This window comes from Xyrauchen texanus, chromosome 42, assembly GCF_025860055.1.
Source record: "Xyrauchen texanus isolate HMW12.3.18 chromosome 42, RBS_HiC_50CHRs, whole genome shotgun sequence".
NCBI lineage: Eukaryota > Metazoa > Chordata > Actinopteri > Cypriniformes > Catostomidae > Xyrauchen > Xyrauchen texanus.
The window spans coordinates 8017354-8031998 of NC_068317.1; the positions used below are offsets into that span (position 1 = coordinate 8017354).

The 14645-nt window shown below is 36.1% G+C and overlaps 1 protein-coding gene across 5 annotated transcripts in view; it reads right to left on the bottom strand.

Annotated features, from left to right (window-relative positions):
* Positions 1-352: 352 nt before the first annotated feature.
* The window catches only part of LOC127634723 (ATP-dependent 6-phosphofructokinase, platelet type-like), a 34211-nt gene continuing 19918 nt past the window's right edge, over positions 353-14645 (bottom strand). For 2 of the 5 annotated variants that reach the window (XM_052114384.1, XM_052114386.1), the window contains exons 12-22: positions 14162-14231; positions 12268-12414; positions 8956-9026; positions 8751-8838; positions 6832-6984; positions 5221-5385; positions 4981-5042; positions 4579-4690; positions 2623-2722; positions 1324-1429; positions 353-943 (exon numbers count right to left, since the gene is read on the bottom strand). In XM_052114384.1, the coding sequence (XP_051970344.1) occupies positions 787-943; positions 1324-1429; positions 2623-2722; positions 4579-4690; positions 4981-5042; positions 5221-5385; positions 6832-6984; positions 8751-8838; positions 8956-9026; positions 12268-12414; positions 14162-14231 (1231 nt within the window). In that variant the 3' untranslated portion in view covers positions 353-786. Of the gene's footprint in view, positions 944-1323; positions 1430-2622; positions 2723-4578; positions 4691-4980; positions 5043-5220; positions 5386-6831; positions 6985-7887; positions 8041-8750; positions 8839-8955; positions 9027-12267; positions 12415-14161; positions 14232-14645 lie in introns of all 5 variants that reach the window. The other 3 variants (XM_052114385.1, XM_052114387.1, XM_052114388.1) reach the window with 2 other exon arrangements.

Sequence of the window (14645 nt, forward strand, 5' to 3'; positions counted from 1 at the left end):
TGTAAATTTACATATTTAATTTAATAAATGTACTTACCCCTATCTTGCACATACATTAGCACTTGCACATGCATATACGTTATTCTGTTATAGGCCCTATTATTTGTATGTCTATTTATACTCTTACATTATTTCATATTCTGTGTCTCACTGTAATGTTCTGTGTGCACTTGTTTCTCCTATCAACAAAAAAAGAAAACTACTTGTGTAGGTGAGAACACTTGACAATAAACCTCATTCTGATTCTTAATCTGATTACCAATCCCACGGTATTACCTTTTTTGTTAGTGTTTTTAGATTGACAGTACAGTATGTTAATGCATTATCGTCAAATATCAGACACATTTTCACACATAGTGACTGATCTTTATTTCGTCAGGCAAATATTAACACTTAGTCACATAATACATTCAAACATCAAACAGTGCTCTTGCAATGGTGTTGGGCCCCGAAAAGTGGAATTATGTTTACTTATTTTAAGAGAATTTCAGTGAGCAAGGTTTGTGCTTTGAAGTTTAACACTATTGCAGAGGTGAAAGGGAGACAGTACTGCTCACAGCGCGGCAACAGAAGTGATAAGACATAAAACACAGTCTAACAAAACAGCACTGCATCAGACTCTCCTATGATTAAAGGTGCTTTCTGTAAAATAACAGTGGGTGACATTATTCGAACAAAGCGATGACAGAACAAAAAGGTGCGAGCCTAAAGAACTAAAGTGTCTGACAGCGCTCGCAGGAGATGACGTGCCTGTCTGAAGCGTGACCTTTGAACATCGCCGTTATTTCAATGAGTTGAAATGGCGACTGAATCTTTGGGTCGATTGTGGGCTACGTGCTCCAGCTGACCAGAATCTGACACGTCGTAGCTGGTCTTGTACTTGGCCAAAATCTTCATGAGTGGACGTAACTTCAGCCACCACTGCTCTTTAGGAATTCTGTGACTAGAACACACAGAACAGAGGATATAGAAATTTAGATGAATGGTACTAAATGGTAAATGGTCTGCACTTATACAGCGCCTTTTTTACCCTTAGCGCTTTACACTGTGTCCCACACACACACTCATACACCAATGATGGCAGAGCTGCCATGCAAGGCGCTAGCCTGCCATTGGGAGCAACTTCGGGTTCAGTGTCTTGCCCAAGGACACTTCAGCTTGTGGAGTCAACCCTGCAATTAGTGGCTGACCCGCTCTACCACCTGAGCCACAGCATCCCCAGGTTCATAATGTTGTTAGACAAATCTACATAAATTTCACAAGATATTTGATCATTAATAGCAGAATTTTTAAATATAATTGTTTAAAATCGCATGCACATACATAAAGTCGGTCTCATCCTTCAGTTGAACCACAGGTTGGAAGATCATAGCACGACGCCGCATACCCAGCAAACAGGCAGAGTCCTCTGTGTTGGCAAACACTCTCCCTACACAACACACACACACACACAAGTTCAACAAACACAGTCACACATTGGCGTTGTGTTGACATTAGGTGTTGAAGTATTGTATGTGTTTCTGCAGAAGAGGTTTAGGTTAAAGATAGTATAGCTTAAAAAAAAAAGAAGAAAATATATAGCACACCAAAGGTTGAAAATATAAATAACAAAAATAAATAAATAATCAAAAATAAACAAGTTTGAGAAATATCAAAACAGATATGCCTTGTAAGCACTAATAATTGCTTAATGTATAGCATTGCTCACAAATGATCCTGCTTTGAGATATCTCTGCATGTATGTGTGTTTAATGTTGTTACATTTACAAGATTTTCTATCATCAAAAATAATGTTAACAAATAAAATAAAATAAAAAATGCATAATTAAAAAAATACGTTTTTACAGTATCAATCCCCTCTGTATTACATCACTTTTTCTTGGATAAAGCTAGATAACTGTCTATCAGGAAAGTAAACAATTCAGTAAAATACAAATGTTTAGCTTCATCTTTATTCAGCCACAGGCACAGAAGAAAGTGTGACAACACACACTTACAATATTGAGCTCAAATATGCTGTTATACTTTAAAATGTAAATCAAGGTGGAGTAAGTGAGGTGTGATTAAAGGAATAGTTGAAATGAAATCTCATCATTTGAAATCATCTCATCATTTACTCACCCTTATGCCATCCCTGATGTGTATGACTTTCTTTCATCTGCTGAACTCAAAAGAAGATTATCTCCACTCAATACAATGCAAGTGAATGGGTGCCAACATTTTTGAAGCTCCAAATATCAAGTTTCCATAAGACTCAAGTAGTTAAATCAATATCTTCAGATGTTTCTCACCAACAGCTATCATTTCACTTCTGAAAAGTGGAGTCGTCTGGATATAATAATATATATATATACATTTTGGCACCCATTCAGTTGAAGTGTGAGGACCTACAGTGCTGAAATATTCTTCTAAATATCTGAATTTGTGTTCTGCAGAAGAAAGAAAGTCATACACATCTGGGATGGCATTAGGGTGAGTAAATGATGTGAGCATTTTTCCTTTGTGGGTGAACAAATCCTTTAAGAGGAGTGACAAAAAGAAGAGAAGATTAAAATGTATCACAGCTGAAATGCATTTTAGCAAAGTTCTTTTAATAGTAGACAGAACTGTTGTCAGTTATACCTTGCTTGTAGCTTTCATTCAGTTTCTTGGTGATCCACTGCATGGCTTTAGCAGCAATTTTAGTTCCAAAGTTGCGGTCAAATGGAGAGGGAGAGCCACCCTAGTGGATGAAGAAAGGAAAAGGCTATGGCTGCATTCAGAATTGAATAGTTGTTTAATGCTCACTGTGTGGTATATATACATGTACTGTTCAAAAATAAATACAAGGCTGTGTGTAAGTATGTAGTACGCACAAAATATTTCAAATAGTAGTATGCTGCATGTTTAACTCCACAACTGATGTCCACTTATCATCTCAAAAATAAATATGTTTTTTATATCTATCTTATATAGAGCTAGCTAACACATACTACCCAAATTATGATGATCTAAATGTGTCCATTTCAGATGATTAGAGCTCTCCTTTTAGTTTTTAAGTAACAGATTCGCTGAAAGTAATAACAATAAGCAGTCATAATCCTTTTTTTCTATGGACCCACACATTTGATGTTCCCCTAGCCTTTGTGAAAACAGTAGAAAACATGATATTATAAAGACTTCTTAATTTCAGGAATAAATAATTGGCTTTTATATAGTCAAAAATAAATCAATAATAATAATAATAATACCACAATTAAATAAAGATAGAAGATATTTCATTCTTATTTGGTTGACAGTATACAGTATCTTTCTTATGTTGGAGTAATGTTAGATGTATACACCCTGATGGTGCGTTCACATAGAACGCAAAGAAAATGTTTGCCTTGCATTGCTCGCGCGAGTTTGACCACTGGCATAAAATTTGTGTTTAAACTCGCGTAAGTGTGAGTAATGTGAACCTGCGAGTATTCCCCCTTCTCTTCCGGAATAGGACAGGAGGAGGGGCTTCTACGACTTGATTCCAGCTTTTGGTTGTACTTTACTCTGAACCAAGTAGACACGCATATTTTCAGAACTTACCAGGTAGTCCAACTTCCTCGCTCACTTTCCTCCAAGCGATGTCTTGTTTTGTCCGGTCTCTGTACATGTATGACATTTTGTCATGCAATTCCGGATGCCCACACAACACTACAAACATGTTTTCATACATTTTTCCAGATTTCTTCTACTACTATGTCAGAACGTCAGTGACATCCGGACTATCTCAATGCTGATAGGCTTTCACTACAACACGTCATGCGAATTTCTCGCAAGTTAAAAAATTTTAACTTGAATCCATTTTGAGTGTTGAAGTCGAGTCATTTGCGCCGCCCGGCTTTGCATTGACTATGTATGTAAACGCGCTGCGTGAAATGTGAATAGTGAATTACAACACTTATTTCTTACATAAAATAAAAAAATATAATTTTATAATACACAAAATGATATGCTTGTATTTTTATTTTGGTTTCTATTTCCTGCTGTGGCCGTCAATACAGTAAAATAATATGTGGTTGACTGATATTGATATCGATATCTAGCGAGTATGATGGCCAGTAGCTGACGAAAATGTTAATATCAATAATACAATTAACAGCAAATCAAATGTGCACAACATTTCTAAAATGAAAGAAAACATATTTTATACAATATTTAATGAAATTCTCTTTAAGTTTAAATAATAATAAAAAAACTTCTATACTTTGAAAGATCTATTGGTAGATTTTAGAACTGACAGAAGGTAACACTTATCACTTCTGTTATTATCAGCTGATGCCGATAATTGTGAAATGACCAAATATCACAAAAATACTCATAATTAATCTAATGATCAATAATTAGACAGTTACAACAATGTCAAAATGTAAACAAATTTAAAAAATGAAATGTGTTGCTTGAACACCCCTGCTCTAGACTGCAATTGAATAAGCTGGCCAATAGAAAGCATTATGCCTGCAACAGTATACTGATTCATTAGCTATGAGGTAGTTGGGGCCCACATTACATGTAGTAATTTATCTGCCATTCTTTCAAATAATCTATGGAGATGTGCATTACCTGCTGCATGTGACCCAGAACATTCTTCCTGCAGTCAAACACTCCTCTGCCCTCCTCTGAATACAGCTGATAGATGAAGTCTGTGGTGTAGTTCTCATTACTGTTCTCATTCCTGAATGAACACAAGTACACACACATACACAAATAAACCATCTGTGTGAGGAGGGTGTTGTGAGTGACAGCACACCTGAGATGCAACCACAAAAACTCTCATCTGAGCTGATACCAGGTGAGAGAATTCAGCCATATCTGTTACATATAGAGAGCTTGAAAGAGTTTGTGCCAAAGTACTGTAGACAAACAGATAGATAGATAGATAGATAGATAGATAGATAGATAGATAGATAGATAGATAGATAGATAGATAGATAGATAGATAGATAGATAGATAGTCTGTTTTACCTCAGAACTAGTCCTCTCTGAATGCTGGTTTTCATTTTCTCTCTCAAGTGCTCCACATTAGACTGCGAGGCAAAGAAAAACCCTTTCTTAATTTGACCAACAGATGGCGCTAATGTTTATGTTAAATAACAGCACAAAACTTGGCAAGTCATAATATAATGATTTATAAATCATGTTATGTAATTCATTGTATTACTAAGGCAGGTTTAGGATAGTGATTATTGAGTGTATGTTGGTAACCTGTAGGTCTCTGATGTCAAACGGTTCCTCATAGATGTATGCCGCATCTGCTCCAGATGCAAGACCACCAACACTGGCCAGATAACCACAGTATCCTCCCATCGTTTCAATGATGAACACACGCCGCTTCGTACCACTGGCAGACTGCTTAATACGGTCACATGTCTGGCAAACATGCAGAGATTTCATCAGAATTTTTTTTTTTGTGCAATAATATTTAAAATATTCCAGAAACATTCTCTCCACTGAATTACTAAGATGCCAAAGTACATGCCATGCAACAAGAACCACTTTGGAAATATAGCGAAGATCTCCTTTTCTTTTTATAAACACAACTCAATGTGAACACATGGAATTTCTGCTGTCCATGTTAATATACTAATGAATCTAAGATAAGATAAATTCTAGAGTTATAGAAAGCTTTGAGAAAATAAACATAGCATACAGGCTTTTAGGAGCTTAAGAGTACTTACATAACATTAAAAACCACATTACAGATTGATCAACCACTATTTATGAAACGTATTTACTGAGTTTTTGTGGGTCATTCTCAGGAAACAGTGCAATTTGATTTCATTGTCCTAATGACTTTCAGCTGTTTAAAAATTCAGTATATATACATCATAGTTTACTAAACTTTCATATATATATATATATATATATATATATATATATATATATATATATATATATATATATATATATAGTGTTTGTTTCCTTAGAATATTAGCCATTTTTTTGTTCCTATTCATCAGTTATATTAAAATAGGTTATTTAAAAAACAAAAAAAAAACAAAACATGAACTTTAACTAAATATTGCTTTTTTACACTGAAAGTATTTTATTGTAAATTATTAAGTTTTGCCATAAATGTATATAAAAAAAATGGTCTACATTGTACAGTGTTTTATGCATTCTCTTTAACCTCCAGGTCACCCATTTTTTTATAATGGCCAATATAGCTTCATTTTTCTAACATCATATTTAAGGGCTGAACACATGGGTCAAACAGAGGTAAGCTTCTACATCTTCATCAGAATTACATTATGTTGAGATTTATATGACATTATCAAGCTCAATAATTCAACTCTGTTATGGTATACTGTGTAATGTGGTGTGATAGCATTCAGCCCAAAAATCTTATGAATTGACAGGAGTGATTTTGGGCCTGAAGTGGAAAAATATGATTTCTTGTAAGTTCAGCAGTAATCTTTTCAAATTAAATACATTTTCTGACAAATTCAACTCCAAAACATTTTGAAATTCACAGGGTTGACTTTGAGTCTGAGGCGGGGAAAAAATACTTCTTCGAAGTTCAGCAATAACCATTTTTTAAATGAACTGTAACAGGGTTGACTTTGGGTCTGAAGTTCAGCAGTGTCCTTTTCAAATATATTTGATTTCTTGAAAGTTCAGCAGTAAAAATATATTTATATATTTATTTTTAAATGAAATTCAACCCCAAAACACTTTGAATGTAATAGTGGGTAATATTAATAGTAGACTTTCGGTCTGATGTGGGTAATATTTGATTTCTTGCACTGGCAAAAACAACACCATTTCCTAAGAATGACCCCTTTGCAGACAGAAAGGAGGTTTCTCACATCTTACCTCCACAATGGCATTGAGGGCTGTATCTGCCCCAATACTAAGGTCAGTACCGGGCACATTGTTACTAATGGTTGCAGGCAGCATACAGAGCGGGATGCAAAACTCCTCATAGTTGGACCGAGCTTCATACAGCTGCAGCAGACACTCTAACGCCTTTCACAGGACCGCACAACACATCAGGGTTCGACATAGGACAGGACAATGCACACATTAGACTAGCAGGGGGAGCATTTGTGCAGGAGCGGACCCTGTCTTACAGGCACTGACCGTTTGATGGCTGCCATGGCTTTCGATTGGCAGAGAAGCGGAAGAGGGAGGGGGTACGGATTGGATCGATTCATGCGCATAGATGTGCTCACACATAAACACGCACAGGTGACACTGAAGCGAGGGATTACACACATTTTCACAGCCATAGCAGCAGCAGTGTTTCACAGTTCACACGTCTAGTATGCAAAATAGTATTATATGGCTGTGTTAATATGTCATCAGATAAAACACATGGGTTATTAATAATGGGATAAACTATGTAAAGTGTTACAAGTTAATACTGTCACTATGTGAGCTAATGTAGTTAGCTGTGGCCTGAGTTGTATGCTTGTACAATCTATGCAAACAAACTCCAGTCTGGCCACCATTAGCCAGTTTCACTAATCTGTTATGATGGGTTAATGCAGTGTGATTATAGCACATTGCAGGCTCAGTCACATGACAACCACAGAAAAGCAGTGTGCTCCGAACATACTGCCATGAAGTCATCTCACTTACCTGTTAGCTAACAGCTCACCTTTCTAGTTTACCAGCCAAGCCATTGATAGTTAGTACTAAAACATTCTTTTACTGCTTCATTGGGCAGCTGATCAGTAGTTAGTGTTGTCTAATCATGGATATGCATGCTTGTTAATGAAGCAAAAATTATATTGCATGACAAATCTAATGCTTCAGAAATTATTCCACCATTTATTAAAGATAGACCTACATAAGGCTGGTAAAAAGAAGGCGGAGCATCTGATGTGATGGGCTGGTGAGTGGATGTGGTCCCCCAGCCTCACTTACATCAGTAATGGCATTCAGAGCCGTGTCTGCGCCAATGCTGAGGTCTGATCCCGGCACATTGTTGGAGACGGTTGCCGGCACCATAACCATTGGCACATACAACTCCTCATAAGTCCCACGGGCTGCTAACAACTCCATGATCCCCAGGTAGGCCTGCAGGGCAGAGCCGGTGCTTTAGTGTAGCACTGCCGGTGCTGGGAATGCAATGTAATGATGGAATAGACGGGGAATGAGAGAGGGAGACGAGGAAGGATTGGGAAGCAGCCGCGTGGAAAGCCATGGCCGTCACGACGGAGAGCATGAGACAGAACCCACACCGTACACAAAGTTCAAAAAGAACACTTGTATACAATACATACACACATGACTCATCAGTTGCTCAATAACGCTCTTTCACAAACACATCCTGATGACGTCTATAGAGAAAGAGAAGGTGAGCTTGAAAAAAACTGCATGAAATGACTTTAGAAAAGCTGGTCTGGTCTGGAATTGAGGTCCTTGTTTGTTATGTTCAATCTTGGCTTCACTTGTCATCTCTGCTGTGTAAATGTTGTTTAGTGCTCTCAATGTGGTCAATTTTGATTGTACATTCAAACAGCACAGTTGAGAGTTGAAGTAGTGCATGATAAAATGGTGGCAAACACTTGATAAGCTTTTGGACATTTATTATGAAAAGAACAAGAGCGCTGGAAGTTGAGTAAGCTTTAGGAAAACATGATGGACATGGCAGTCAAATTAAAAGAAAACATCATCAACCATGGAAATTGACATTTAAATATCAGGTAATATAGTAAAAAAAAAGAATGTTATACAAAATATTTGATTATATATATATAGATGTATTCTCACTATGGAAGCCCTACCTCAAATCCTCCAATGACTAACAATGCGTTTATGTTATATTTCCGTATCTGTTCTGCAATTTTGGCAACATTCTTTGCAGGAAGGGTTCTGAAATGTTGAGAATATAGCAGAGAAGAATTGAGCACAATATGACACAATTGTAAAAAAAATTCATAACAAGAAAGTGAACTTCAAATTTCGTAACATCCTTTATGGAAAAGATACCGTTTAGTTCCAAGGAGGGATCCGCCTTGGCCCGTCCATCCACCTACATCTGCCCATTTTATCTCTTTTATCTAAGAAAGGAGAGCAGAATTAATGCCTGGGGATCAACAATGTCTAACAAAGGACACATTTAGAGTTCCCTGTAGAGAACTAAATAATTAATATACAAGAAAACTAAAACTCATAATAATATACATTTCCTTTGTCAAAAACAAAGCAAGCTTATTTCTGAAGGTTTCTGAAATGGAAATGAAAATGTGTATAAGACCAGAAACACAATGCATGCCTAAAGTACTTTAAACATCAGATAGAGTGGTACTGCAGCAGTTAAATTTGGGTTGTATTAATCCTGTTACCTCATCTCCATTAGAGATGAACACAGCAAGCAAAGTGCAACAGTGCAGGGCTAGAGTTGCTTTAGCTACTATTATCTTTGCTCTTTTCAGCATTCACTCAGGCTGAATGTATTAATGTGTTGCCAAGTACTTCATGCTCTTTAAATGCAATTACGACAAGTATGCAATTAACACAATTCAGTTTGAGTGTTCCATTTTAATAGTACAGCCTATAACTGCAATTACCTAGATACCGCTCAAAGTAATACAGCAATGTTCAATCATATTATTTACAGTATTGAGAGAAATCCAATTCCCCTGCAAAATCCCATCCCCTCGGGCCCTACAGTTCTGTTTGATGCATCATTGGAAATCCAACCATATCGCTTGTTGATGTTTGTAATCTTAAGCATGAAAATATATAGGCTCTGTTCCAAAACCTAGTGAGCTTACTTACTGTCTACTGCCTACATAGGCAGATGACTTCTAAGGCAGCATCCTAACTGAACCTCATACGTGATTTGGGACACTCTACAAAGGCAACATCTCCTGACACTAATAGTGCGCAGGAGACTCATATACTGGCTAAAATAGTTTACTTGTAGTTTGAGTTAACTATTTTTATCTGCTATCTTGGATGGATTCATCAGCTCATGGAATGGAAATTATACTATCCTCATTGCCCTGTTGTTTAATTATTGGTGAATTGACATGAAAACGTACAAGACAACAAAACGAAGCAATGTATTTTTGATTAAACAATACAAACCCTTGTGGCCCAAACAGGGTCTGATTTTGACAAGAACTCATGTAAAGCTTATTTGTGGATAAGCCTGTCACAATAATTACGTTATCGACTTATCGTACGATATATGGACACGAACTTGATCACTTTTGCTGACCTCGACAGCCGGTGCGTCCTGCTGGATATTTTCGTCATTACAGCAGAAACAATTTAAAATACTCCGTTATTTTTGGGTATACAGATAAGTGTAAGACATCATTAGAGACTATAAAGGGTCAACTTTAAAAGGGTGAGCTATCAGCAGTCTCTGTGTTCACGAGCATATTTCAGAAACACGTCACAAAACTGAAACTCTGCGAATGGGGGCAGTGGTGGCTCAGTGGTTGAGGCTCAGGGTTACTGACCAGAAGGTCGGGGGTTCAAGCCCCAGCACCTCCAAGATGCCACTGTTGGGCCCTTGAGCAAGGCACTTAAAGGTTGCTCTGGGGGGGATTGTCCCTGTAATAAGTGCACTGTAAGTTGCTTTGGATAAAAGCGTCTGCCAAATGCATAAATGTAAATGTAAATGAATACTTATCACACAAACATGAAACTTATGTCTAAAGAAAGCTTAAAATGTCTAAATCTGTTTGAAACAAAGCGATGTACATCTCATTATCTGTAATGTGATCCCACCCACCAGCAGAGCGTGCCATTCATACGCTAATGTGCTGAGACGATCAAGGCAAATGGGAAACGCCACCGACAGTGTTCAGAGGTTTGATGTAAACACTACACAACTCAACTTTTCTGCGTGTTTGTAACGACACACAGGCGAGGAATCTCCTGGATATTAAGGAAGAGTTAACATTTTCCTCAGAAGAAGAGCGGGACTCCGATGAACATTTGTATTTTGAAGAGAGACTTGATCCAGCCGAGGATAAAATTTCGGACGAGTAAGTCAATAAGTTTTCATTAGCTGACTGTTTCCAGACTTGCCAGACAGGATTCAGAGTATTGACATTTGAAATAAGCATAATAAGCAAGTTTTAGTTACATTTAAATGCTGTTTAGACTAAAGCAGGTATTTAAATTGTATGCTGTATGATATAAATATGGTATGTAATATGATATGATATAAAATAGTATGAATGTTTAGATTATATTTTATCTATTTATTATATAAAATTCAGTTTTGATCACAAATTGCCTTTTACAATAACTTTAAATAGAAAATTGTTCTTTTAAATTGTAAAAAGAGTTCAGAATATCAATGTTGTTTCTGTATTTTGGATCAAATAAATGCAGTCTTGGTGAGCAGAAGAGACTTCTTTTAATGGTAGTGTAGGTCTAAAATTAAGTAAAGTCTTTATGTAAAGAAAATGTATAGTCAGATTTCTTCTTTTAACTTAAAACTTGATTTTGATCATTAAGTCTCCTCACATTCATTCTCTTTCCCTTATTGATAAGCCCAGGGGAGGGTCTTTTGTCTCTCAGGTGTGAATTACAATCCATATTCATTATAGTTCACGCCTCCTCGCATATTACCTTTCAACACTAAAATTGTCTTACAAAAGTTCAATTACTATATTGTTTTGAATGAATGAGTGATCAGGATGGTTTTCACATAATTTTGTAGCAAAAACTCTAGGCTACAAGATCCATTTCTCAAAAGTCTTGTGGACAAATGTTTAGTATGTGTGACCTTATTTCAGTGACTTTTTCAAAAAACATGCATAAACGTTATTTTCTCAAAAATACAAACATGTACACATATGTTGCTCACATATTATTGTTGCCCAGTTTGTGCTGAATACAGTGTTATCAGACTTTAGCCATTAATATGTTTTAAAGCAACTAAAAAATCACAAATGTCAAGGCATGTCAAACCTTCTCCAGGGCCCAAAATACCCTCACACCCCAGAGGGTTAATTTATTTTGACATTCCAATTCCAATGTCTGAATATTCTCAAGAACTTAAAGTTCATTGTTTTCTGAAAGGGTGTACTTGCATTTTTATGCTTTCATATTATCATTATATCAGTGGAATAATATGGTCTGAAAATGACAATAATATTGTTTATCGCAATTATTTCTGGGACAATATATCGTCCAACAAAAGAAGTTATTGTGACAAGTTATTTGTGGCTGTGATGTGCTTTGTCAGTTACAGATTGTCTCACCTAAGTTCTTTAGTTCAAAACCTACAGTATAGTTCTTAAAGATGGGGATGTAGTTGTAAATATTTCTTACCTGTCCTTTATAGAATCCTTCAAAACCGTCGCTGACAGCGAACATTTTGTGTCCTTCGGAGATGCCCACTCTGACAGCAGAGCGCACGGCTGCATTCATGCCAGCTGCAGGGGCGCCCACGTTCAACACAGCCACGTTAAAATTGCTCTGAGGAGGAAGAACACATTGAAGTCTTTATTTCAATAGATCATATTTAGGGCAGATTTCTGAAGTCATAAATGAGCAATCAGAAATGATATGTGACATTTTGTAATCTGGTTGTAAGGTCACACTCATTTTGGCACATAAGCTAAGTTCCCGGATTGCTTCTTCTAGAAGAGTCTTTGCAAAACATTAAACAAGCACAAACATATTTTACATTTTTTTCCTTAGATTTTTTTCCCCATTGTTCTACGTATATCTTATATCTTATCCAGATATTTAATGTTATATTCTATATATGTATTTCCTTTTTTATTCTTATAATTTGAGTTCGTTTTTATCGGTTTTGTAATTTATTTGTATGTCTATTCTTATTCTTTTTATTTTTAAAAATGTACCTTTTGAGACCCCGTGTGATTGCTGTGTGCCTTTTTTATTTCCATTTTATATTTGTAACTAGTAGCACCAAATAAAAATGCAAAAAATCAAGAGTAAATCGTTTGCCTAAAAACTGATGCCCACATATGTGGACAGCGGGACTAAGTTCTGAAATTGTAAGTAATAACAAACAACTGTTTAAATGCATCAAATAGTTTACTATGTGTCCAGGAGTGTTGGTTATTCATGTTTTGAGAAGTTATAGACATTAAAGCTGATTTTCTATAAAGCTGAATAAATAATTCTTATTTAAATTAATGGCCATCATCATCAAATCACAGCCAACCATGTTGAAATATAATTTTGCATTATACAATTCTGAATTTATGCACTGATTATAATTGTCCCATGTCTGCCAAACAAGTTGAGTGATACAAACATCATCTGCAGCATGAAACTGAACTTTTGGTCGGATTTTAGGAGTGAATGCATTTGGCTGCATAGCAAAGCTATAGGATGCACCCTTGATCCTATTTAGTAAACATTTACTAATGTTAATGAATAGAACCATATGTACAGTGACAACAAATAAAATTGATATTAAATTAAAGTGAAATTACTCACAGATGTGTTACAGTTGAAAATTATAAAAAAATAATGAACTTGGTTTTGAAATTGTCCCATTTTCCACATATGTGGACTTCATGTTTGCAGCATGCTGATTTCATTGCTGATATTTATTTAGCAATGTCTCCAAACTGCTGTGGGCATTTATCAATCAGTTTTCCATTCCATTCGGCATGGGCCAATTTGGTTTTCTGTTTCATCGACAAAGCCCAGAGCAGCAATAACACAAATTGATTATTGACTAAACACTTCTGGACAAGCTGACTTTTAACCTTTTTCACTGTAATGCAGCAGCTACAAACTCACCTAGTCCAAATATTGTATAACCAATTCTAATGTTTCTTATATGATTTCAACATACGAATCATGGAGGTCAGGGGTCATCAAAAAGCTTTAAAATGATTATTAATGGACTTCAAGGAAAAAATAAATAAATGCAAAAGTTTAGAATATGGCCCCTTTAAGGAGATTCTATGACACTGAAATAATAATAGACTAAAAATAACAAGAAGTACAAATAGAAGAAATATTCACATAGGCTGCTGTACTAATTAATCACCGTTTCCTTTGGAATAAGGTGCTACTAATGGGATTCTGTAGCACAGCATGTACTGAGAAGTTGTGAATTGCTAAGTATGGTCAAACAGCATGCTGTTGTCAGTCAATAGAAGTGTTGTGTGGTTGATATAGAGGTAGAGATCATCAGGGTAAAATAAACACTGTGTCTCTCTCAGGATTCAACACTCACGTGTGGAAGCTCAGTCTCTGGTTTGCGGTGAGCCAGCAGTTTGTACGTCTTTAAGTTGTTCTCAAAGCTCCTGCAGTTTCACACAAACACACACATACACAGGCATATGAGACTTAATTGTGTTATATTTGCAGTTACACTCAAAATAAATGCAAAATTTCTTAAAACACTGGTTCAAAACATTGCATAGTTAGCTATAATTAGCATAGGAAATTAGAATGGGAAAATTGATTGACTACCAGTGTTTGGGATTCTGCTTTGAAACTGTTGCTTGTTCATGCTTTAAAGCAGTTGAATTACTGTCAATTTACCCTTTTAAAATGCAGTCAGCAACACAACCAGCTACAAACAATACAACATGTTTTTAAAAATGTTGTGTTAGCAACATGGACAGATTTATTTGGTAACTTAACACTGCTGACTTCACACTCGCTGACATACAGTAATGTTTTTCTCTAATTTAATGGCTAAGCAGTTTCAAGAA